General features: G+C 46.1%; 1 protein-coding gene across 1 annotated transcript in view; it reads right to left on the bottom strand.

The window, feature by feature from the left end:
• MCMDC2 (minichromosome maintenance domain containing 2) overlaps positions 1 to 21,505 on the bottom strand; it is a 1,367,419-nt gene extending 1,345,914 nt beyond the window's left edge. The window contains exon 1 of the mRNA XM_086965823.1: positions 21,400 to 21,505. Coding sequence (XP_086821949.1) covers positions 21,400 to 21,505 — 106 coding nt within the window. The remainder of the gene's footprint in view (positions 1 to 21,399) is intronic.
• Positions 21,506 to 25,142: the final 3,637 nt, after the last annotated feature.

Genomic DNA, 25,142 nt, shown 5'->3' with positions numbered 1-25,142 from the left:
GGACTAACTGACCTATTTTAGATTCACAACCCCTCACATCTACACACATCAGGCCCCTCACCCCCACCGGCAGGAACAAAAGATTCTTGATAAAGAGCCCCGGTCTGGGTGCCCATCAGCGCCGACCTGATGAGGGGCAGGCTCATAAGATGAAGCATGACACCTAGCTTGCTGGGTGTGTGAGAGCCCTAGTTCCGACAAGGGGAATTCCCCCCTTCTTTGCATACACATAAGTGGTAATAAATGACTCACTCTACTGTACAGTATCTCCCCATCTTTATATTGAATCATAGAGGAACTTTGTACTCTTGTTGTACACATATATGACTGGCTCCAAGGAAAGGCAATCACTAGTTATATGGTTTTGGTATTTCTGTCTATGAAGGGAATGTGGTCTACTGATGTGTTTCCCCCCCCCCCCCCCCCTTGGGGCATTCGCGGGAGACTCCCTCTGCAACTGAATGAACATGCAATAGGGCTCAATGGGCACGACGACTAGACAGGGGCTCAAGCTGTTGTCGTGGAACGTCAACAGGCTGGGAGAGAAGATCAAGCAGGGTATAGTGCTCCAATTTTTGAAACAACACTCCTCCGATGTAGTCCTCTTACAAGAGACGCACTTGCTTGGAAATGCTTGTAGGGCCATGTCGCGATGGGGTTTCCAACTTGTGGCACACTCAGCTTTTTGTTCTGGTTCCCGGGGAGTGGGCATAATGGTCCGGAAATCATTCCCCATGACAATTGACCTTGTCTGTACCTACGTCCTGGGTAGGTTCGTTGCCGCCTACGGGGCCTGGGAGGGGCACATAATCCTTTCTGTCTATGTACCGCCGGGATTGCACACCCAAGCCTTTGCAGACCTTGGGGATCTCCTCCTAGCCTTGCCGGAAGGCAGAGTGTTGATCAGGGGCCATTTCAATTCCATTGTCTCGGACTCCCTTGACCGATGGCCCAAGAAGGCCTTGCCGCCCTCCTACACGTGGACCCACAACTTTCTTGGGGCGAAGGGCCTGGTGGATGTCTGGAGGAGATTTCACCCGCACGAGCAGCAATACACTTTCTACCCAGGTGCACACCGTAGTATGTCCCACATAGACTATGTTCTGACGCTCGCACACCAACTTGACAGTATGAAGAAAATACAGCACTTGGCCAGGGAGATCTCCGACCATTCACCTATCCTATGTCGCCTGGAGGTGGGGGAGCCCACGGTTGGCCATACAGCCCCTATAATCTTATGACTCCCCAAATCAGAGATAAGATCTTAAGTGAGTCAGACCTTTACTTCCAGGAGAATGTTGGGTCGGTAGACTCGACAACAACGCTTTGGGAGGCCTACATGGCCGTTATACAGGGGTGGCTTTGGCCCAGATCTCGGGACAGCGGAAAGAGAAGTGTGCAGATATGACTCGCTTGGAGGGAGAAATCCTATACTTATAGGAAACCCTTCGGCTAAACGACTCGGCGGAGGTGCGGCAGAAATTGCATATTAAAGTCAAGGAATATACCGACTTGGCAACTGAGGCTGCCAAGTCGCACCATAGGGCCAAGCTCAGCAGAATTTATGGCGTAGACGATAAGGGTGGCAAACTGTTATCCTTGCTAGATCGTAGAGATCAGGCTCATCGCGTTGTGGTTGAGATAGAGACAGACTCTCACTTCCGCCTCACTGCCCCCCAGGATATAGCAGATACATTCGATCAATATTATCAGCCACTCAATGCGTCCCAAACACCACACACGGAGGAGGAGGCTGCCTCACTTTTGCAGGACATTTCATTGCCCTCTCTCACCCACGAGGAGCGTTCCGATCTTGACCTAGATATCACAGTTACAGAGGTCGAAAAAGCCATTCACTACTTATGCAGTGGGAAAGCATCGGGCCTCAACTGCTTGCCTATTGAATTGTTTAAGCTTACTGCAGGCAAGACAGCACCCTATCTCACCAAAATGTTTTGTGAAAGTAATAAGATGGGAATCCTGCCCGAGGATCAGAAATTTGCTAATATCGTTGTCATTCATAAAGTGGGCAAACCGAGTAACAAGTGTTCATCCTACAGACCCATCTCGCTGCTTAATTGCGAAGTGAAAATCCTGGCAAATGTCCTTGCCTCTCGTCTGCTCAGGGTCATTACCCGTGTGGGCCACCTGGACTAGTCGGGGTTTATGCCCGCTAGGAACACCTCCCTCAATTTGCGTAGGCTCCATGGGGTGTTGTGCAGTGCCAACACAATTAGAGAGGACGCTGTTGTGGTCTCCATTGAGGCTGCTTCTGCATTTGACACCATTGAGTGGCCCTATATGTTTGCAGTCCTTCACAAATTGGGGATTGTCCCCGAGTTTATGAGTTGGGTTTGTCTTCTCTACCAACAGCCGCTCGCCCAAGTAGTGGTTACCAGCCAGGGATGCCCCTTGTTCCCTTTGCCCTGGCCATTGAGCCGCTGGCAATGTGGGTCCGCAAAGACCCCGCCATTAGGGGCCTTAAATGGATGTCTGGATGGGAAGACCATATATCGCTGTATGTAGATGATATTTTGCTTTATTTGGCATACCCGGTTGCATCCCTCAATGTGGTCCTCGACATATTTCATGTGTTTGGTATACATGTTGGCTATTCTATAAACTGGACTAAATCAGTGCTATATGTCCTCTATGGAAAGACACCTTTACTCCCTCAGGGATATCTACTGGCGGAAGCTGCTGACGGCTTCAAATACCTGGGGATCTGGGTCTCTAAAGATGTGTCCAGATTTTATGATCACAATCTTCTGCCGCCTCTCGTGCGTTTTAAAGCTGACATCCTACATTGGAAATTGTTTCCATTGTCTCTCTTGGGGCGTGGAGCCCTCTTCAAAATGATGTCCCTTCCCTGGGTTTTATACGCTTTGCATAATACTCCCTACCCTGTTGAATCCTCGCATTTTATCGATTGTATCATATGGGACCTGCTGTGGGAGGGGACACCACCTCGTATCGCAACGCACAAGCTCACCATAGGGTGGTTCGATGGGGGCATCGGACTTCAAGACATACAAAAGTACTATTGGGGGTAACACCTAGCAGTGATTAACCAATGTATGTATAGAACACAGGCTGACCCGGCCTTCCAGATCGACAGATGGATCTTCCCAGGAGGCAACTTCGATGGGGCCCTTTATGTGCAGTCGTTGAAACCTGCCCTGCTGGGCCTAACTGAGCCTGCGGTGCAGGTGTGGAAGGCGGCTACCAAAAGTTTGGGATGGGAGAGGAAACTCACACAGGCCACACCACTCTAGCATAGCGAACAATTGGGCAGGCTGATTCGCTCAAGGGGCTTTGATCGCTGGGACCTCATAGGTATATCCAGGTGGGTGATTTGTGGAAATCAGGTGAGGTGGTCCCTTTTCCCTGGTTGCAGCAGGAATATGACTTTGCGCAATCGGAACACTTTAGGTATCTCCAAATTTGACTTGCCTTACTTGCGGTTCTCCCTAAAGGTAGTGCACTCCCCCAGCCCACCCCACTCAAAGATAGAGTTCTAGACGGCGACCTACCGGAGAAGGCCATATCACTCATTTACAAAAAACTGATTAACAACATGGCAGATCCCCTGACACACCTAAGGGTTGAATGGAACCAAGACGTAGCGAGATTGGATGATTACGAGTGGCTGACGGCGGTGCCCTCCTCTCGTGAGGTGGCCATCTCCTCCAGGCTTTGCCTGGTGCAGCTGAAGCTTCTCCACAAGTCCTATCTGTCTGAGTCATTTTTGGTCCGCATGGGATATAGCTCAGATGGTGGCTGTGTAAGGCAGTATGGGCAGGAGGGAACCTTTGTCCACACACTTTGGGAATGCATGACTATCCAGAGATATTGAGAGGCGGTAGCGAACCTTATGGAAGAAATGTTGGGACAGCAGATAGATTGTAACATTAAATTGGCCCTCCTAAATGTATGGGGCCCTACCAACCTAAATTCCAAGGAGTGAATGTGGGTTACCTTGGGGCTGATGGTGGCAAAACGAAACATTGCAAAACTATGGATGGCTCAGAGCCCACCAAGTATTGAAGAATGGGGTAAAGATATGGACTGGTGCATGGTCACAGAAAAGTCCATATACGAAGCCAGGGGGTTGCCCGAATAAATGGACACAAGTTTGGGGACAATGGAACAATCACAGGGGAGAGATATGTGAACCTCCAAGATCGAGAGAAGATATTGTGAATAAAATCTGAATATGTTTCATAGGGGACTGTAATTATTGTTTCGTGATCGCTATGTCTCAAGCATCACTTGTAGCGTAACGATATTGCCAATGTACGTTCCACGTGGTTTTTTCTCCTGTCATGACTTGATTTAAAAAAAAAAAAAAGTACTTCACTTTCATTGCCAACTCATTTTAGTAAGCGGAACACCAATCTAATTTGTGCTTGAACAGCTACACTGGGGGGGGGGAAATAGACTTTCGACTAAGCTTCACTGGACAAGGTCAAGTCACCTTCAAAGCTTCCCTGGATAGACCTCCCTTCCTTAAACCAATGACGGCAAAAACTTTGCCCTAATCACGTCTAAGATTGGTTACAGTGCAATAATACGTAGATACCAACATCTAGGAGAAATCTTTTTCAACATGAGAGCCCACATTGAATGCATTAGGTGAACAGTTTGGAACCCTATTTAGAAGTTTTTGACATAAAAGGGAAGTAGGACCACTAGACTCTCTACAGAACAAACAATAGCAGCCATATTAGAGTCAAGGAAATTAGGCTCCTGTCCAGCAAAAACCTCAAACATTTAACATCGCTAAGGCATTGCATTTATGTTGACAAGACCTTTCCTCGTGCTGCATAAAGGACTATGACATTCAGGTTTTCAAGCATGTAACTAAAACTTCTAGTAAGGGCATTAAAGCATTCATGGCCACCCTAATTGGAGTCTATGGATGACCAATGTGCACCGTTCAGCACATAAATACAACCTCCCCTACAATAACAAAGATACTGAAAAGAGAGTACCCATAAAAAACAAAGCCATTTCAAGTGCTCTGGCAAGATTCAGTCGTTAGGCAATCAATTTTATGAAATATAATCAACTGTCTTCAACCTTAGACATAGTCCTGTCACAGCTGGTTTAGCTAAAACACCTTTTCAAATCTATTTCAGCTAGCTAGAAGTTAATCTACTCTACTTCAACTAAAGATCTAAAAATACATACAAATCAATATTATTAGCAAAAAAGAGGTAAGGCAAATCGTGCCTTTTGTGTCCTGGTACCACCAACTCATCTGGATCTAGTCCTTCAAATCAACTTATTGACTCACCATCGATCCCTGTGGTTGCTGTGTGGCTATCATGTTTACTTTGTAGCTCTTCTTTACTATCAACATCTACAACAATCTGAAGACAAGCATAAAAGCTATCAGTCGTCCCAGATGAGATCCAATTCCATGAGTCCCTACTACTGTTTACCAAGTCACCAACCTAAACCCATGTCAGCTGTGAATTTGTCTGATGCTGACTTCTTGCCCTTCAAGACCCACCTTCCAGTCTACCACAATTTAACTCACATCTAAAAGAAATCTGAACAAACTTGTCACCACAAAGTTCTTATTAATGCAGAAGAGTGTAGTTGACAGAACAGAAGTCCTCTGCAATCCTTGCAAAGACTGAGGAGTGGACATGCTCTCCTTGTTTTTTCCTTTTTTATATTCTTCTCTCATTGATTGAATGATCTATTTCCCCACTGCAGATGCTCCCATTTTTAACAATTGACAGCAGAGCTTACCCTCTGTTATGAGGTACACCAAAGAACACATATAACAGTAGTAAGGGTGGCTACCACTCTCTTATTACCAGGCTACATGATGACTGACTTTAGTGGCAGCTTAACATACCTCAGGTGCACATGCCTGTTTACTGGAATGCACAGTTGGGCATTTAGGGTCAAAAGTGCTTACTGCACTCGCCATTCGCCATACTGATATTTTTGGCTTTTTTGGTTTACCCAATATGTTTTCTGTGCAAACAACTTGATCAGGAGTCTCCTGCCACATATTCCAAATGATTTTGCACTTTGAACAATGTTCTAGACTACTGGAAACTAAGTGTCTACTCAAAGTGGGGACACTCTTTATCAAGGGTGATTACAGTGTCCTTTATCAGACTATGTCACTACTAAGGGTTTGCAGCATGCTTTTTAGTTGGTGAGGTAATATGCACTTGCACCTCAAACTGAATGAATTCTTAAAAGCTCTTTTGTAGAAATCTGTATGGTTAGTCATGACTGACAAATTCGGTCCTCCAGAGTGTAAGAGGTGTGAGTGATTAAATGTCCCTTTGTGCATATTTTGTACCATGGTTGTAGACACCGTTGCAGGGTTAACTGTAGCCAGACGTAGCTTACCTTCTACTCCATGCATGTCTCTCTGAGCTCATCAGCATTCCCTCAGTAGCAACTACAGACCACATGTATGTGTTTTGTTTGTAATAATCTACTATGGGGCAGGGGGTGAGAACTATGTGTCCACATTTCCTGGATTAAGCCAGTTGCAACAGATTAGCCTGTGGACACAGATGCGATACATGAACAAAGGATTGTGGTTAAACACATGGCCAACACCTTCACAAAGCAGACTGTCTGTTCCCCACATCCTGTATCCAAACCAGACAAGGAAGCTGAAAGCCAGCAACAACAAAGAGTGTCTGAAGTCTGCCAGGACTGGATACACAGCGATACAAAAGGGGATGATGGACGGAACGTTTGAACAAATCAAACACTCACCCCCAGTCAACTGATCTGGGTTTAATCCATCACCATCTTTAGTTCACTCAGCCACCCCAGTTCAGACATGGCTCTATGCAAATCAGTCTGACCCTGTGCCTCATGGGAACAGTGCAGCCCGAACTGCCAAGCCATGTCTTCCCTGGACCGGAAACAAGCATCCTGGGACCGGTTTCGGATTCATAATCCTCATCAGCCAGGCTATCTTGAATCCAGTGGCCAAGTGAACAAGGGACTCACGTCTGAGCATACCCTGCCACACTTAGGGCGAACAAAGCGATACAAAAGGGGATGATGGACGGAACGTTTGAACAAATCACACACTCACCCCCAGTCAACTGATCTGGGTTTAATCCATCACTATTCTTTAGTTCACTCAGCCACCCCAGTTCACACATGGCTATATGCAAATCAGTCTGACCCTGTGCCTCATGGGAACAGTGCAGCCCGAACTGCCAAGCCATGTCTTCCCTGGACCGGAAACAAGGATCCTGGGACCGGTTTCGGATTCATAATCCTCATCAGCCAGGCTATCTTGAATCCAGTGGCCAAGTGAACAAGGGACTCATGTCTGAGCATACCCTGCCACACTTAGGGCGAACAAAGCGATACAAAAGGGGATGATGGACGGAACGTTTGAACAAATCAAACACTCACCCCCAGGCAACTGATCTGGGTTTAATCCATCACCATTCTTTAGTTCACTCAGCCACCCCAGTTCAGACATGGCTATATGCAAATCAGTCTGACCCTGTGCCTCAGGTGCAGCCTGAACTGCCAAGCCATGTCTTTCCTGGACCGGAAACAAGCATCCTGGGACCGGTTTCGGATTCATAATCCTCATCAGCCAGGCTATCTTGAATCCAGTGGCCAAGTGAACAAGGGACTCACGTCTGAGCATACCCTGCCACACTTAGGGCGAACAAAGCGATACAAAAGGGGATGATGGACGGAACGTTTGAACAAATCAAACACTCACCCCCAGTCAACTGATCTGGGTTTAATCCATCACCATTCTTTAGTTCACTCAGCCACCCCAGTTCAGACATGGCTATATGCAAATCAGTCCGACCCTGTGCCTCATGGGAACAGTGCAGCCCGAACTGCCAAGCCATGTCTTCCCTGGACCGGAAACAAGCATCCTGGGACCGGTTTCGGATTCATAATCCTCATCAGCCAGGCTATCTTGAATCAGATGCTCCGTCCATCACCACCTCCTATTGTACCGCTTTTGGCCGCCATAAGTGTGGCAGGGTATGCTCAGACGTGAGTCCCTTGCTCACTTTGCCACTGGATTCAAGCAAGCCGGGCTGAAGACGGCTGGAATGCCAGAAACCGGTCCTCGGAAGCTTGTTTCCGGTCCAGGGAAGACATGGCTTGGCAGTTCGGGTTGGACTGTTCCCATGAGGTACAGGGTCAGACTGATTTGCATATAGCCATGTCTGAACTGGGGTGGCAGAGTGGGCTAAAGAACGGTGATGGATTAAACCCAGATCTTTTGACTGGGTGTGTTTGATTGATTCAGATGCTCCGTCCATCACCACCCCCTATTGTACCGCTTTTGGCCGCCATAAGTGTGGCAGGGTATGCTCAGACGTGAGTCCCTTGCTCACTTTGCCACTGGATTCAAGCAAGCCGGGCTGAAGACGGCTGGAATGCCAGAAACCGGTCCTCGGAAGCTTGTTTACGGTCCAGGGAAGACATGGCTTGGCAGTTCGGGTTGGACTGTTCCCATGAGGTACAGGGTCAGACTGATTTGCATATAGCCATGTCTGAACTGGGGTGGCAGAGTGGGCTAAAAAACGGTGATGGATTAAACCCAGATCTTTTGACTGGGTGTGAGTGTTTGATTGATTCAGATGCTCCGTCCATCACCACCCCCTATTGTACCGCTTTTGGCCGCCATAAGTGTGGCAGGGTATGCTCAGACGTGAGTCCCTTGCTCACTTTGCCACTGGATTCAAGCAAGCCGGGCTGAAGACGGCTGGAATGCCAGAAACCGGTCCTCGGAAGCTTGTTTCCGGTCCAGGGAAGACATGGCTTGGCAGTTCGGGTTGGACTGTTCCCATGAGGTACAGGGTCAGACTGATTTGCATATAGCCATGTCTGAACTGGGGTGGCAGAGTGGGCTAAAGAACGGTGATGGATTAAACCCAGATCTTTTGACTGGGTGTGAGTGTTTGATTGATTCAGATGCTCCGTCCATCACCACCCCCTATTGTACCGCTTGAGGACTGGATACACAGCAGAGAACATTATGGGATGCCTGCCGTCCCTAAAGAAACATGCATGACTGTGCACCTTTCCAGTAGCCACTGGCGTAACGAAACTTGAGGGTGCCTCCCTGCAAGGCATGTGGAGGGTCCAGCGTACTTGGGTCCAACTACCAAGGTTTCCAGATATAAACAAGATCTCTAAGCCAGATGAGAAGTCAACCTTTTTTTGAAGATACTTTGTACAACTGGACAAGAAAGTTGGCTTCTTCCCAGGTAGAAGTAGGGTAAGTACTCTAGGAGTTGAGGACAAATACTGCCATTGCTGTGATCTAAAGAACAAGCACTGCTGTGAGTAACTTTGAATCACAAAGAACCTCCAATAATTGCTGCAACTACCCATCCCAAAATTACTGACAGAGTGCAGAGCTCTCCTACCTCTCTCTCTGCATTTTTGCCAAAAATATTGCAACAAGCACAAATCATTGTCTAGGTATGAGGACAAGAAGAGTGCAGAACCCTCTACAGTAGATTAATAGTGGTCCATCTGGGGTCGTTTCCTTGTGACGCCTAATACTCCTGCCCACTGACCACCACCACTGCATCATTCCACTTTGAATGCCCCATGCTCATCGTCCCCTTTCACACGTTTTTTTGCACGACAGCATTGCTAGCTTTTTGCCATCCTCTATAAATGGCTCTTCAGTGTTCCATGAATGTAACCCTTCTGTTTTCATTTTGCGCGTGTGATGTTTTGTGTAGATGAAAACTAGTTCATGTCTGTGGGTAGTGCATGTTCACTTGGGACACTGTGGTTATGGTTGTACAAGAATGTGGTAGGGGAATAACAGTATGCCTGTTCTTAAGTTTATGGCTCAACTTAAGAAAAATAGAGTTGTATAGATGGTGAGCAAGCATCTCAATACCTTCACTTGCTGTTCAGGCTTTCCTGTGAGCTAGTCATAACAGTTAAGGGGCTACTGGCTATGGCCAGGCAACCAAGGCTTTGAGACAAAATACTCATTGCAGGAAATTAAACTAACGTCTTGACCATTCCAGATCCATTTCACTTTCACTGTCTACCGGGGAGATTCTATACTGATCAAGACAAAGATCACAGCTACACTTTGTTAACACTTAATTTGAAATTTTGAATCATGCCACTTCTACAAAAAATAAGTTGCAGTCCCGGTCATCTTACCCATCTATAGACCAATTTCTATCCCACAATGCAAGGCAAAAGCACTAGAAACACTGATGATCACTGAACCTCCACATAAATAGCCATGTGATTTGCTAAGTGTGCAGGACAGAAAACATGCTGCTGAACATTAGCGAAGAATCATTCGAACAGCAAGACAAATGCATGGCTTGCGCTCTAATTTCTTTAACATATGTAAAGTTTGTTTGCCGAATCTGGCTGCCCTTAGTTATCCTTTGGAAGCTGAAGACACACACATTTACTTCAAACTGGATGAGTGGGTCTGGGGTTAACACAGCCCTTTGACCTTGAATTTTACTTCACTCTCTACATCAACAAAAGTATTAAAAGTGCTGGCTATAGTCTGACAGTCAACGACAACCACATAGTATCTTCCTTTTACAGCCTTCACTATAAAATGGGCCATTTTTTAATTGTATTTTTAGAAGTAGTGTACACAGCAGTAGACTGTACATAAAACCATCTGCAGTTAAGCTGGTCACATAAAGCAACTCATTCTAGGATGGTTTGAGTAGTGATATGCACACAGGTAAGATGAGAACTCAAAGACTACAAAGTAGTACAACACAATTTAAAAAAAATTTTGGTGGAAGTACAAGAGCATAAAAGAGCATATTCAAGAAATCACTTTCATGTAAAAGCAAGGTAAGAGCTCAGTGAAGTGTCACTTTATCTTGCCTACATCCTGCATCTCATGAGCAAAGAGGGTAGAGGAAAAGGGGAACTAAATGCTTTATTAAGGTATTACTCACAAATGAGTGTTCAGTGGAATGCCCAAATGAAAACAGTGAAACAACCACACCATCCTCCCACTACTCTATTTTAAATAATGGGCAACAAAGACAGCACAACACAAAAAGATTTGTAACCTCAAACTCAAGCTTCAGTGTTGTCAGTGTTGTCATTAACAAAAATGTTTCAAAAGCCCCAATCTGCATGACAACACGGTCTTTATAAAGGGCCTCACATTTTGATGGGTGCCCCATGGACGCCTTTGTGGCAAACTGATCAGTTCATTCTTATGTTCTAAATAGAGTGATTAGACTAAAGGGAAAAAAAGCGGAATGTGAGCTTTCAATAGTCCGAGCACAAAGAATATTCATCGACCGGTGCTTGCATCAGCAAAATAGCATCATGAGAGGATGCCAGAGAGCAGGCAGTGACAAATCCTAATTAATGGGACCTGTTCAGTGGATAAACACATTAATCTGAGAGCAACTTAGGGAAGTCCAGATAATCACTGGACACTTCTCTTTGCTGTTGGAGGGCAGATGGGGAGGATTCACTTCCTGGCAAAGAATGGGTTTGATGGCCTATTCTTCAGTTCCTCTGGAGATTGTGCTCTGTGCTACCGCTTTTATTGAACCAGGAAAGGCTAGGACTGGAAAAGCCTTACAAACAACACCAAAAGGTCTATGCTCATACTTTTTAGTCAACCGCTTCCGTCCTCTAAAAAGAAGGCACCCGTGGTTGTGCGTGTCCATAGACACGAGTTCTGGGGAGTGCAGAGGTGTGAAGCAAAGAAGAGTGGAGTGGAGCGAGGATGCCCAGACGTCCAGTCGCCAAGGCTGAGAGGGGGAGTCACCAGGAAGCAGCTTTGGTCCACAGCCACTGCGGTATTCAAAATTAATTTTAACCTTTCTGGCTTGCTGCCAGAGTCCCACGTCAACTATATGGGCCAATGGGCCCACAACGAGGGGGGGTTTATTGTACACCATGCAGTGAACCATGTATGTTGACCTAGAGGAATTCTACAAACTCATATTTGCCAGTGAATGCTTCAATGCAAGCCTCACTCAAATGACTGTGAAATTCCTGTCACTTTAAGAGCTCCAAGAGCTACACATATCCTGCACGAGTAGCTGTGGAGGATCATCCTAACATACCTCCAGTTTCCCTTGCTGGAGGGCAGCAGGAGACCTGCCAACACCACTGTGTCCACATCCCACCAGGGAGCCAGGAGGGTAGGGCGCGCAGCAGGGTGTCTCGTGTAGAGGCTGCCAATTGTCTGCAGTCAGCTTTTGAGAGCTCCTAATTAAGTTGACCTCCACAAAGACGTTGTAAGGGGGACAGGAAGTTAGAGATGGAGATTTAAGTCCATCAAAGTATTGAGCTTTTCAAGGTCCCCGTTTGGCAAAGCCCAGTAGCTGTAAAAGGGAGGTGTTTATTTAATTTGGACCTATAGTGGACCCTCATTTCATCTGGCCTAAACTGTAGTTCTATTGGAGGACAGTCAGAAGAAGCTACAGGGCTCATTAACAAATGGCTTTGCTAAATCCTTACTCTCCCCCTTCTCGCCGATCATTTGAACTGTTATCGGGCATAAAAGGGGTAAAGGCAATCCACCTAAAAAGGGTAAGGACGTGATAAAGATGAAAAGAGCATAACATATGGGATCAAAGATAAGAATGTCTCCCCATTCTTCAGCTCAATTTGGAAGTGCGCCACAAAGTACTTTAAACTTAAGGCAGGCTTGCAGTATGAGGAGCGGATGGGTATTTAGGACTCTACCGAAAGACAAGGGGTCTCTAAAATTGACTCTGCGTGAATTGTGTGGACTTTCTTTGGGGATCTATGAGTCTATCACTTATCAACGGGGGAAGGGCCTAGACTTTCATCCTCTCCACGTTTTGTAGGGTCAATTCAAACTATTAATACGACATCCTCAGTTCCTTCAGATAATCTATCTAACTCAGATTTGTTCCCTCAACCACCCTCCTCCTGGAGGAGTCATCGATTGATAACAAAGTTTCCTCAGCAAATCACAGTAAAACATATTTGAAATTGTAGCTCTCACAGCATTTACTAATGAGGCTCTTACAGCAACACAGAAAATCAAAGTGGATTTTCACCATTCCGTAGGTTGAGATCTAGCGATTTCCTCATTATTTCTCTTACTCGTGATGTAACTATTCCTCTCCTTCTTTGTGTGCACTACTCTGGCTAGCTAGTGACCCCCCAGCTCTGCTGAATAATAGCAATGGGAGGGCACAGGGAAAAAGGAGATAGGCAGAGAGGTAAAGAGACATTATAACAAGACAGGTGAAGTACAGGTGAGACAGTGATGGGTGCGGCCGACAGAAACATAAGGTTAAGAGAGAAAGGTCAGGTATCCACAAGGCAAGATACAGGAGGTAGTACGAGGAAAAGGTAGGTAAAGAGTGAAAGCGAGATAGGTAATGTTTTATAGTCACAAGAAAACACATGTAAGCCTACAAAGTGTACCTTATTCTCTTTCCCAAAAAGAATGTGGATCAAATGCCGCCCAGAATTCAGGAAAAACAATAAACACTTTCTGTTCTCAGAATCATGGTTAGAGTGGTCTGAATACAACTAGTGAGATTGGTTCATATATTCAATCTGTGTAACAATCCCTCACCCACTCTTCTTGTGTGCCTTCATGCTGTTGCACCAAATCTGAAGCGCATTCTACAAGCCTCATGAAACAAAACAAATAACTAAAGAATTGCATATACAAAATTGCCTTCCTCTTGCAGGCAGAATAGAGCTGCATGTAAAGCCTTTAAACCGAGCCTAGGCCAGTATCTTTCAGAAAAACTCCTTTCTGTGTGGCCATAACCATGAAAAGCATACATCAGTGAAAAAGACCTATAACCTCAACATGCTAGAAATGCCAATCCTTGCTGCATAGTGAAGGAAGTGTCAAGCTTGCAAACTTGATCCTAGTCCGGAATGAGGTTTAAACAGCTGAGTAAGTGCACTAACACAAAGGCATACAAAATATTTTGAAATCAACATGCACAAATGTTGGCACATTGTGGCTTAGATCTAAAACCGAGTCTAGTCAGAATTACATCTAAAATAAAGCTAAAAACTAACCAACAGTTACAGAAACATATTTGTGGTATCTGGACAAATGAGTCCCTTGTCTGTGTTTTGGACAAGACCATTAACACAGAGATAGATTTAGACTAGCACACAAATTACTTAGTTTAGTTGTGTGAAGAGTCTATAATATGTGTATGAAAAAGGTCCCTAGCTGCTCCTTTTTGCTTCAAAGGAAGTGATCAGCAGGTGACACTGCATCCCTGGGTGGTGGTTGTGGTAAGACTACAATACACAAGTAAAGCTTTGGTACATACCTGCTGCTCTGAGCCTAGTGCAGGCTATTCTGAATGTGTTGGGACCACGACTGTGGAGGACTAGATTACTACTTAACTAAGCCTGCATTGGTTAATTGTATGTGGTGGGGTGCAAAAGGAATCAGATGGCCCTCTGGCTCTGACCCTGTGGTGCTTCTAGCTGGGAGAGTAACTGAAAAGGAAAGGCTATAGTGAACACTGGGGTTCTGGTTAGGAGGGTGAAGCCTGCCTGCGTACTAAGCCTCAGGATTTGTAGTGGGCCACTGAAGGCTGAAGCCTGGATTCCTTTTTCCTCTGAAGGGAAGGAAAAGCTTTGGCCCTAAGAGGTTAAAAAGTGGGCTGATGGAGTAGCCTGTTGAAATAGCTCTTCTACGCACCTGTGGGCTGGTCAACTCTTTGCTTGGACCTCCTGCTGCAACTTCTGGTTAAGATGCTCCTGGTGGGGGGTGCTGTAGAGTAAACAATGTGTTAGCATTCGCGCCAAGAATTTTCAATTCTATTAAGGACACGGAGGCGAGGATTATGCTTACTCATTCTTTTACTGACAACACAGCAGCCAATGGAAAACGTTCATTCATTAACAAAAAACACATTTCCCATGGTGCAAGTGCACCAATCACGTCTCATCAGCCCCCATAAGAGCTATCAACACAGTCCCATAATCCTCTTTCTTTGCTCGAACTGGCAATACAAGTGTGAACCAAAACATCAATGATGAACAATGTTCTCCAATCATGAAGATTAACAGGTAACCATGACTTTCTCTAAAGTCTTCAACTGGAAGAAACTCCTACTCGGATTTCTTATCCGACCCTGAAAGAAACGAGAAGAACAACCCGTAACTTCTGTATAACAGAAAAACATATCACATCATATATGGGTGGGTAAATAGTACAATAACATTGCAATATATCTGGGTGGGATAATCCTCGCCTCCGTGTCCTTAATAGAATTGAAAATTCTTGCTGCGAATGCTAGCAATTTTTTTATTCTATTACAGGACTGGAGGCTTCATAGTAGGCTAGTTTAACGCTTGCCAAACACCACTGAGGCTATATCACCCACTGGTTTATAGTAAAATTGTTTAAAAGTTGATTCAGTCGACCAGTCGGCACATCGCATAATGTCTTGGATAGTAGAACCCAACATATAAGACTTTGATGCCATGGCACCACGTACAGAATGTGCTCCAAACACTTGAACATCAATACCAGCTTCCTGCATAACAGAACGTAACCATCTGGCTATAGTGGCAGCTGACACTGGCTTAAAAGGTTTTTGCAAAGCAATTAACAATTATGTACAATCATCAGGTCTCAGTGAACGTGTGCATTCCTCATAAGCTTTTAAACACTGTACAATACATAATTTGTCATTTTCTGGAAAGGCATTATATGCAATACATCTTGACAAAGTCTTTGTACGCCCTGTAATATCAAAGGAAACTCCCTCTGGAGTGAATACTCTACCTGAAATATCCAAGGCCCGTACGTCCGATGAACGCCGAGAAGCGGATAGTCATAAAAGCATAGCCAATTTGCCAGATAATTGTTTTCTGGATAAAAGATTATTCGCTGGCCATCTATTAAAAAGAGATATGACCAAAGATACGTCCTATAAAGTGGAATACCTAGGTTTAGGAGGGTTTGCCACCCATATCCCCTTAAGAAGTTTGCATACCACAGGATGCATACCAATAGACCTACCATCAACTTGAGAATGCCCTGCAGAAATGGCGGATCTATAGTTATTCATAGAATGATAAGCTAAACCTCCAGCGGCCTTGTCCGAGAGAAAATTCACGACATGGGATAGTCCTGCCTCCACGGGATCCACGTGTCGTTCCAAGCACCAACCCATTCAGCCCTTCCAGGCTGAATAATATTGCTTTCTTGTGGACGGAGCCCAGGCTTGCTTGATGAAAGCTGAAGCCTTGTCCGAAATTCCCTGCAACAGTTCCCACTGTTGCTGGAAAGTCTCCATGCCATCAGAGACAGTCGCTTTGATATGACTATTGGATGCTGCTCCTTGAGAGGGCCCAGGAGAAGCGATTGCGACCAAGGAAGCATCCTGGGAAGATCAGAACTCATTTCCAATAATACTGGGAACCAGGGCTGTGATCTCCAAAGAGGAGTCACGCAAATCACTTCCGCTTGTTGTTTGACAATGGGCGACGTCACCCTGGATATTTAAAAGAAAGGGGGAAAACGCGTAGTTCAGCCCCCTGACCAATCTTGAAGGAAGGCATCCGTTGCCCTAGCCATCGGGTCTGGTCTCCAGCTGAAAAAGGTCAGAATCTGACAATTCAGTCTGGACGCAAACAGGTCTATTTGACAAGGATGCCAAATCTCCTGTAACCATTGGAAAAGGATCGGTTGAAGTTGCCAATCGCTGTAATCTTTGAGGTGTCTGGAATTCCAGTCTGCTACAAAGTTGGATTGGCCCGGAATGTATTCCGCTATTACCGTGATCTGTCGACTCAGGCAATAATGCCAAAAGCCTTTGGCAATCTCCACTAGTAGAGACGACCTTGTGCCTCTCAATTTGTTGATATACCTCACAGCAGATATGTTGTCCATCCTGAGAAGGATACAACATGAGGTCTGCTTGGGAGATAGTGTCTTTATTGCAAAGGAACCCGCAACAAGTTCCAGACAATTGATGTGTAGGGACAATTCTTGGGGAGACCACCTTCCTCCTGTGGCGTTGGGTTCTATTGTAACCTCGGGTTGAGAGCCAAAAATTGCTCTGCCGCACCACGCATCCACGTGTCCCAGCCACCATTGCATCTCCTCCCGCACTTCCTGTGACAACGGGACTTGGTCCTTGTAGGACAAACCGTTTTGGAGATGTTGAATTTTTAACCTCTGGAGAGCCCGGTAGTGTAGAGGACCAGGGAAAATCGCTTGGATAGAGGAGACCAATAGCCCCACTACTCTGGCAATTGTCCTGAGAGAGACCATTTGCTTGTTGAGAATTGCCAATATCTCCTTCTGGAGATCTTTAAGCTTTGACTTGAAAAGGCTCAGCTGAGAAGTCCGAGAATCTATTACAAAACCCAGAAAATCTATTGTCTGAGACGGACAAAGAGATGACTTGGGTTCGTTGATCACCAACCCCAAACTCCGCAAGAGAGACATTGTCATCTGAAGATGATGTTTGGCCAATTCTGGACTCTAAGTCATAATTAGTATGTCGTCCAAATAAATAATCATGCAAACACCTTGTACTCGTAGGTGTGCAATCACCGGTTTCATTATCTTAGTGAAGCACCAAGGAGCCGAGGAAATCCCAAAAGGAAGGACCAAATACTCGAACCATTGATCTCTCCATTGAAATTGTAGAAAACGGCGATTAGGTGGATACATTATGATGGCGAGATAAGCATCCTTGAGATCTAACCTGACCATCCAATCCCCTGTTTTCAGCAAGTCCACGACAAGATGGATTTCCTCCATCTTGAAATTTTTTGTAAATCATAAATTGATTAAACTTTTTCAGATTTAAAACAAGTCTGTGACCACCACCTTTCTTTTGGACTAAATAGATATTGCTGGAAAAATCGTGAAGCCTGCAGTTGCAGTGAGCGATCCCGTGCTTTTGCAGCAATTCGCCTAGTTCGGTGTCTATAAAAATGCATTCTTGTTGGGAAAAACGGAGTCGCCTGGGTTGTGTGTCTTGGAATGGAGAACGATAGAACTCTAGATGAAACCCCTTAACAGTCTGTAAGACCAGTGCATCCTGTGTCAACTTTCTCCAATTGTGTACAAAGAATTGAGTCCGACCCCCCAAAAAGGTAGTAGAGAAATGTCTGCTAAACTCACCTGCAGAACTCTGTGTCTGGAATCCTGCTCTGTTTCCACCTCCGTGGAAAAGGCATCTGTTGAAGCAGCGGAAAGTGGGGTAGAAGGTACCTCCTATAGTTGAGTCCCATTCTCCTTTGCCGCGGCCATAGTCACCTCTTGGGGGACCTTGAGTATAGAAACGGTCTGACAAGCGTCCCCTGCCTCGTCCGGCCCTGTTAAAAAGGCCTTGCCGGAAGACTCGTTTTATGCCAGATTGCGCCTTGTCCAGGGAGATGAATCTCCCCACATACTTTGAGACGTCCGTAAGAAAACGGTCGCCGAATAGATTGTCCTCTGCAAGAGATCCAGGTTCTGCAACAGCAAGGTCAGTAAGATTAGAATCCATGCGCATGAGCAAGGATTTGCGCCGTTCGGTGGATATGGCGCAGTTGGCATTGCCAAGGAGGTACACCGCTCTTTGAGTCCATTCCGCCAAGATATCCGGGTCCACGGGAGCACCGGATTCTTTAGCCACCAGTGCCATTTCCAAAATCTTTGCCAACGGGCCTGCAACATCAAGGAGCTTGTCCTGACAACCGCACCAAGCACGGTCTATCCCTTTTTTAGGATCTTTGGCAAATTTTTTCAAAAAAGTGAGAAGACTGACGTCTATTTCTGGAGTCTCAGCCACTTTGAATGGAAGATCGGGGCGAAGACACTCCGAATGGAGCCTATTACGTACTTCTTTGTCAAATCCCCTGCGAAGGTTATCGTGCAAATAATCTGAGACTTCAGGAGGCGGAGCCCAGTCGGGAGAGCGGGAATGCACAATGTCACCTGGATTAAAAGTGAACAGGGTGTTGGTCGGTGGAGTGTCTGGAACCAAAGAGACATCTCCCTTAGCCTTCTTTTTAGGAGGGGCTTCCTCGTCAGTAGTGTCAGTGCCAGTGTCTGCGTTTGCGTGAGCTTTGCCTCCAGAAGAATAAGCATGATCCTCATGATCCCTCTGAGGTAAGGAATCTAAAGCATGTGAATGGGGCCACTGCTTCTCTTTCGCCCCAACTTTGTCTGAAGGAGTAGCAAGCTTGGACTTAGGTTTACTGTACCCATGACATTTAGCAAAACTTTCAAGCTGCTTTGTTATAGGTTTTAATGCAGCCGCCAAAGCTTGTTGCACAGTATTAGGAACTATGCTCTCCACAGCCTTGTTAATGGACTGCTGGACAGAGGCGTTCAGCGCGTCCACAATAGTATCCTCAAGGACAGTCTCCTGTCCGTCATAATAAATCTCCTCCTCATCTTCATACCTCACCCAGTCATCCATAATAGTAATTGGAATAATAACAAAGCTGAGGTGAGTATCAAAGTAATAATAAAATATGAATAGGTTGATAATGGAGGGAGTAAGAGGGGGGGCAGCCCACTTGCACACAGAACGTCTTTAACTTAAGAGTACCAAGCTCCCTCAGCAGTGCTGTAATCAAATTATCGCAGCCTAAAAGACGTAGGAGCCAAATTTGCATACAAGGAGTGTGTGCCCACTCCACAAGGCGAATATTCTTACTGCCGGTCAGGCGTCAGGAAGACGGAGAAGAATCTCCACAGGAATCGCGGTGAAATTCAAAAACGGGCAGTCAGGGCGTGCGCAGCCAATTGGAGCCCAAATGAAGCCTAAACCAGCCCAAATGGAGCCCAATTGAACTGTGCACGTCGAAACTAGAAAAATGCTCTGCTCTGAAGTTGTCGGACGATGAGGGAAGCCCCTGACAACCGCGCTTGCAGCACGCGACCAAAGCGGCATGAAAGTCCGTGTAAAACGGAACGGTACTCTCTTTCTACGTAGAACAGCCAAATGCAACAATGTAGCAGTGCTACCAACGCGTCTAAGACCCAATCAGTCGTGCAACGCGCGTCAAAGCTCAAAACAGAAAACAAGGAAATATATCACATATGGTGAAGCAAAGGCATGGGAAAAGCAATACATGGCTATAACAGGTACATATCACTTTTACATAACGCACACAGCGTAAAACATGAACATAGTATGATAGAGAATAATATGAGAGCACTTATCTAGAGAATAATATGAGAGCACTTATCTTTTGCTGTGAGCAGCAAAGAAAGAGGATTCTGAGACTGTTGATGGCTCTTATGGGGGCTGATGAGACGTGATTGGTGCCTTGCACCATGGGAAATGTAGTTTTTGTAACGGAATGAGCGTTTTTCATTGGCTGCTGTGTTGTCAGTAAAAGAAAGAGTAAGCATAATACGAAGCCTCCAGTCCTGTAATAGAATCCAATTTAAAGTTACCTGATGTAGGCTGACCAACTGCTTTTATCTCCTTCTCCTGGCTAACATGGTTGTGGAAATCAAGAGGCAGGAAAGAAATCTATTTATTATCACTCCCCGCCCCTTCAATCCAGTGCGCCTTACTGAGAAAGGGGATGTGGCCAGATGATCGAGCAGACACCCCTAAACCTGCTGTGTTCTTGCTTGTGTGGACAGCGGAGTGAGGAAGTGGGTGTTACCATATGGAGGAGAAGAAGGAAGACTGAATGTCCCTTTCTGCCGGGGAGGAAAAAGAAAGCCACATACTTAACCCACCAAGACTTCTATTGCAGGCTGAGAAGGGAGTCACTGGAAAATATGAACACAATTTAAAAACTTGAATTGTGCAATGCACTCTGTCATTCCTTGCAAAACTCTGTCTTCGCAGTGGCTTTACCTGCATTTGTATGTCATAAAAAGTAATGGTAAAAGCAGTGAAATCCAGCAGGTTTTTCTTTTTAAAATATAAACCTAACAGCAAACACATGACTAGATTACTGTAAACATATTTGAGTGCTGTCTGAATTGTTTCCAATCAATTACTAAAGCAAATGGAAAATTACTTAGAAATGTATAGAAAGGATTTGACACACAAAGTTTCACCTACTGGGTCTACGTATATGGTGACTAAGCGACCCAGATTTAAACAGGAGAATCCTGCGTTTTCAACATCTGCCCCAGAAAATTCAGTAAATTTAGCACATGGTCTTCTTTTCGGACAGGGAGGAAAATATTCATGTATTGAATACCCTAATTAATAAAAAGTACCCATAGCTATTTATTTTGTAAATACGGAGACCAGAATCTAGAAATCAAGACAAGTGTTGAGATTGAAAATGCGACGTATTCGCCTTACAAAACGTACTATTAGATACGTCGATGGTTTTAATAAAGCGTCTGCAAAAGACAGATAGATACCCATAAACGCTACAATACATTCAATTGCAAACTTCCCCACCCCACTTTTAAAGCATAAAGGCGTGTGGTACCATCATATGCTTTGCAATCTTCAACAAACTTCTGCAGGCCGCCTCTCCTGTCTAGGTATACCAGAGCTGCCTCCCGCAGCCGTGCCACTTGTGGAGTCAGACTCATGTTTTCTGGAGAGAATAAGTAATTACGCCATAAAAAAATACTTGCGCGGCAGATGTACGTGAGAGTGCTTCCGCCCTCTTTGGTTATACACCCAATGTATCCGTCCGCCAGACTAAACTAATCCATTCAACCAAATCGGAAAAAAGAGTCTTCGGCAATACCACGAAAAGAAGAGAAAGCAAAAGGGGAGTTAAGAGGAGGTCGAAGTGTAACAACGGCGCGTAGGAGAACTGCAAGGTGAGCGTGTTTGGTTGAAACGGTAGTTGGAAATAGAATACGTTTTCGATGCCTTCTAGTTGACGGGGATGTGATGTGGTGCGCACTAGGTTGGCATACACTTGTATAGGTCTTGGCGAAGTGTAAATTCTATTTCATGATCGGACTTGGGTAGATTATGACGACAAACCTTTACTGGATTAGCAGTAAAATGAAAACACCGTGTATTATAAAAGCCAAAGGTAACGCTCTATGTCTTCAAGAGTGCATTAACGCTGTATGTCTTCAAGAGTGCATTTTACATAGCTGCCAAGGTTTTAGATTGCTATGAGTGACATTTTCATAATTTCTGTGTAATTATGAGTGACCGTGAGTGCTCAGTGGCAAATAGAGAACTACGAAGGGCATTGTCTCTTAAACCGATCTGTCTTAGTGAAGTAAGGAAAGCGAGACGTAGATATAAACTTATTATAAACAAAAGGAAAATTGAGATCCTAGAAGGTCGTTGGGCCGTTCTGGCTAGAGCTGCTGACTTAAAGAAGGGAAACTTCTTCTGGTCAGCTGTTAAAGACCTACACTCCTCTGGACAACTCTTGTCCCGATTAGTTGCACTGTCACAGGTGAAGCCTGGGTTAACCATTTTAATACAATTTACGCTGCGCACCATTCTGAGCCGGCCGTATTGTCCTTTTGCCATTCACCCAGGGTTGACTTAACTTTATCTGAGGTAGAGGATGGCATTAACCAGAGTGCGGGGAATAAGGCACCGGGCCCTGATGGCCTACCTATTGATATCATTAAATCAAATTCTGATGTCTGGGCTCCGCTTCTCTTAAATGTTTTTAACAATCTCACCGTTGCTCCCCTCACTTGCACCTGGTCAACAAGTATTATCGTCCCTATTTTTAAAAAGGGAGACCGTTCTCAACCAAGCTGTTACAGGCCTATCTCCCTTATCGATAACACGTTAAAAATTCTTGGCCGGATTTTATATAATAAGATCCTGTGCTGGACCGAGGACAATGGCATTTTGGAACGCTGCCAATTGGGTTTCCGTAATAGGGTCGGAACCATTGAACAGTGTCTCAATCTAAATCTAATCTTGGGGAAATACAATATCGCACGCAGATCGCCAGTCTATCTTGCTTTATGGACTTGTCCTCTGCGTTCGATTTTGTAAACAGATCAAAACTTTGGACAGCCCTTTTGCACTACGGCTTAGATGAGTCCTGTGAGAAGTTGGCCCGATATGCAACGTTCGCTATTCTAGCGACCGCTATGTATCGTTCCAACGACCCTTATGGTGTTTGGTTGTAAGTCAACCTATAGACCAGCTATCCTAGTAGCGTGGATACGAGCAGTCTAAGGCTAAAGACTCGAGAGGGCGCGTTAAGCCAGCTGTTTACCACACATGTACCCCTTGAACACCCAGTGAAAGGACACCACACAAGTGTTATGAAAATAAACAGTATATTTATTAAGAATCACAACAGCCCTGTACTCTTTATGAGGACAGGGTACTAAGCACACACCAAATCTCTTTAGCAAATACTTCAAGTGCACAGTTTAAAACAAGTGTCCGGGGACACGGAAAGGTTAAGGCAAGTCGGAAGCGAGGGACTCGGGACCCTAGAGTAAGGAGGCTATGCAGGCACCGAAATGCCGAGTTACCTAGCCACGAGGGCTGCGGCTGCAAGTCTTACAGGCGTCGGGGTCTTCGCTGACGAGCCAGGAGCCGGAAGAAAAGGAGTTGCTGGCCGGCGACCAGTGATGAATAGTTCGTAGAGATCCAAGCCTGGATCGGAGATTGATGAAACCTGAAAGCAGAGGGGACCAAGTTCGTACTACTAGCCAGTAGTCAGAGGGTACCAGGGAGGCACCGGTTGGCCGTCACCTCGACCAGGTGAGTGGGCGACGCTAGGCTCTGCAGTCTCACGGACCAGGAGGCGTTGTCGGCGACCACGGTGGAGGTGCGAGCTGTCCCACGACGGATGTCGCTGTCGGCGTCTTGAGTGGACCAGGAGGGTCCGGGGTGCTTCTCGAAAAGATGGAAGCAAGGGCCAGTCTGGAGCAACCAGATCGGCAGTGTTGATTTTCGGATGTCGTCACAGAAGGACACAAGCCAGCGGCTAGTGACCAGACAACGTGCTGAGCAGCGAGCAGAAGGGCCCCACGCAGATCGTGGAGATGCTGGGAGACTGCACTTCGGTGCTGGAGCGGCTCAGGGTCGGGGCTTCTCGGACCCCAGAGCACTCACCAGAGAGTTACCTCGATGGTCGTGCTGGTTTTTAAGAGCGTGCAGGTTCTGATGATGGCCGGTCCCTCGAGGTCTCGTCGCACCCACAGATCACAGCTGAGCTGATGACGTGGGTAGAGGTCAGAGGTGCCAGGGAAGCCGGTTCTCGTCGAGCTGGGCCGTCGGATTCCTTGAGGAAGGACTTACAGCAAACCGCAGAGTTCTTAGATGGTGCCCGCTGATGCAGGGTGACTACTCCTTAGCCACAAGGGAGAAATCTTGAGAAGAGTCTCGAATGTCCTTTCGTAGAAAGTAGTTCTTGATTCAAAGATGATCTAATTTGGAAGGGTCCCCGCTCCGGCCTTTATCCTAAAGAAAGGGGTGGGTACATGACTAGGTCCTGCCCTAAGGGTGGGACCAGGAAGGGGGGTAGTTACACCCCTCTCCCCTGCCGGACTTTCCCCAGGCCAGGGCTGTCGCCCCTGGAACTGGTTCTAACCGGCAGATGCGTAGTGAGCACCGGGGTGCCACTCCGCAGTCACCTTCTCGCAAAAGCCCTACCTACCCAGAATACACAAACCCTGTCTGGGACGGTGCGAACACCGCCCTTGACAGGAAACCCTTTGTCCAAGTGCTCCTCGCTGGAAGGACTCCCAGCAGCAGGAGGTCAGACTCGTGTCTGTGGTGGCAGCATCCATTTTGTGGAGCTGAGGCTTTAGTTAACTTTAACCGGGGTTCACAGTTACGTACATGTCGTGTCCCTCTAGAAGGGCGGAATGCTAACCTCGTCGCCAGAGTTGGTGAGAGGGCAGCATCCCGATTCGTATGACACCTTACTCGACATGTCTTGATAACGCGACACCGAAGTTACCGATATGGTACACGTTATCATGGAACAGCCATTGGGTCTTGATTCCGCAAGCTGCAACCGGGCTCGGCTCGGGCCAGAGCTTAGTTCACACGAGCCCATGCACTCTGCCTTCAGGATTGTCAAGGCCTGCCATAGGAGTGACTGATAGGAACTCGGGTGTCCATTGGAGGGTTAGATATAGGGCTACTATATCTAAAGCAAAGGGTGATTACACGACTTCGCCCCAGCTGTCATGCAGCCAGTTGTGTCAAACTTAGGAGGCCAGCCAGGGGTGGCATAATACATGCTGCAGCCCCTGGCGGCCCTGGGTACAC

This window comes from Lissotriton vulgaris, chromosome 4_1, assembly GCF_964263255.1.
Source record: "Lissotriton vulgaris chromosome 4_1, aLisVul1.2, whole genome shotgun sequence".
Taxonomy (NCBI): Eukaryota; Metazoa; Chordata; class Amphibia; order Caudata; family Salamandridae; genus Lissotriton; species Lissotriton vulgaris.
The sequence above is the reverse complement of the archived record's forward strand: the minus strand, read 5'-3'. Positions and strand labels throughout refer to the sequence as shown.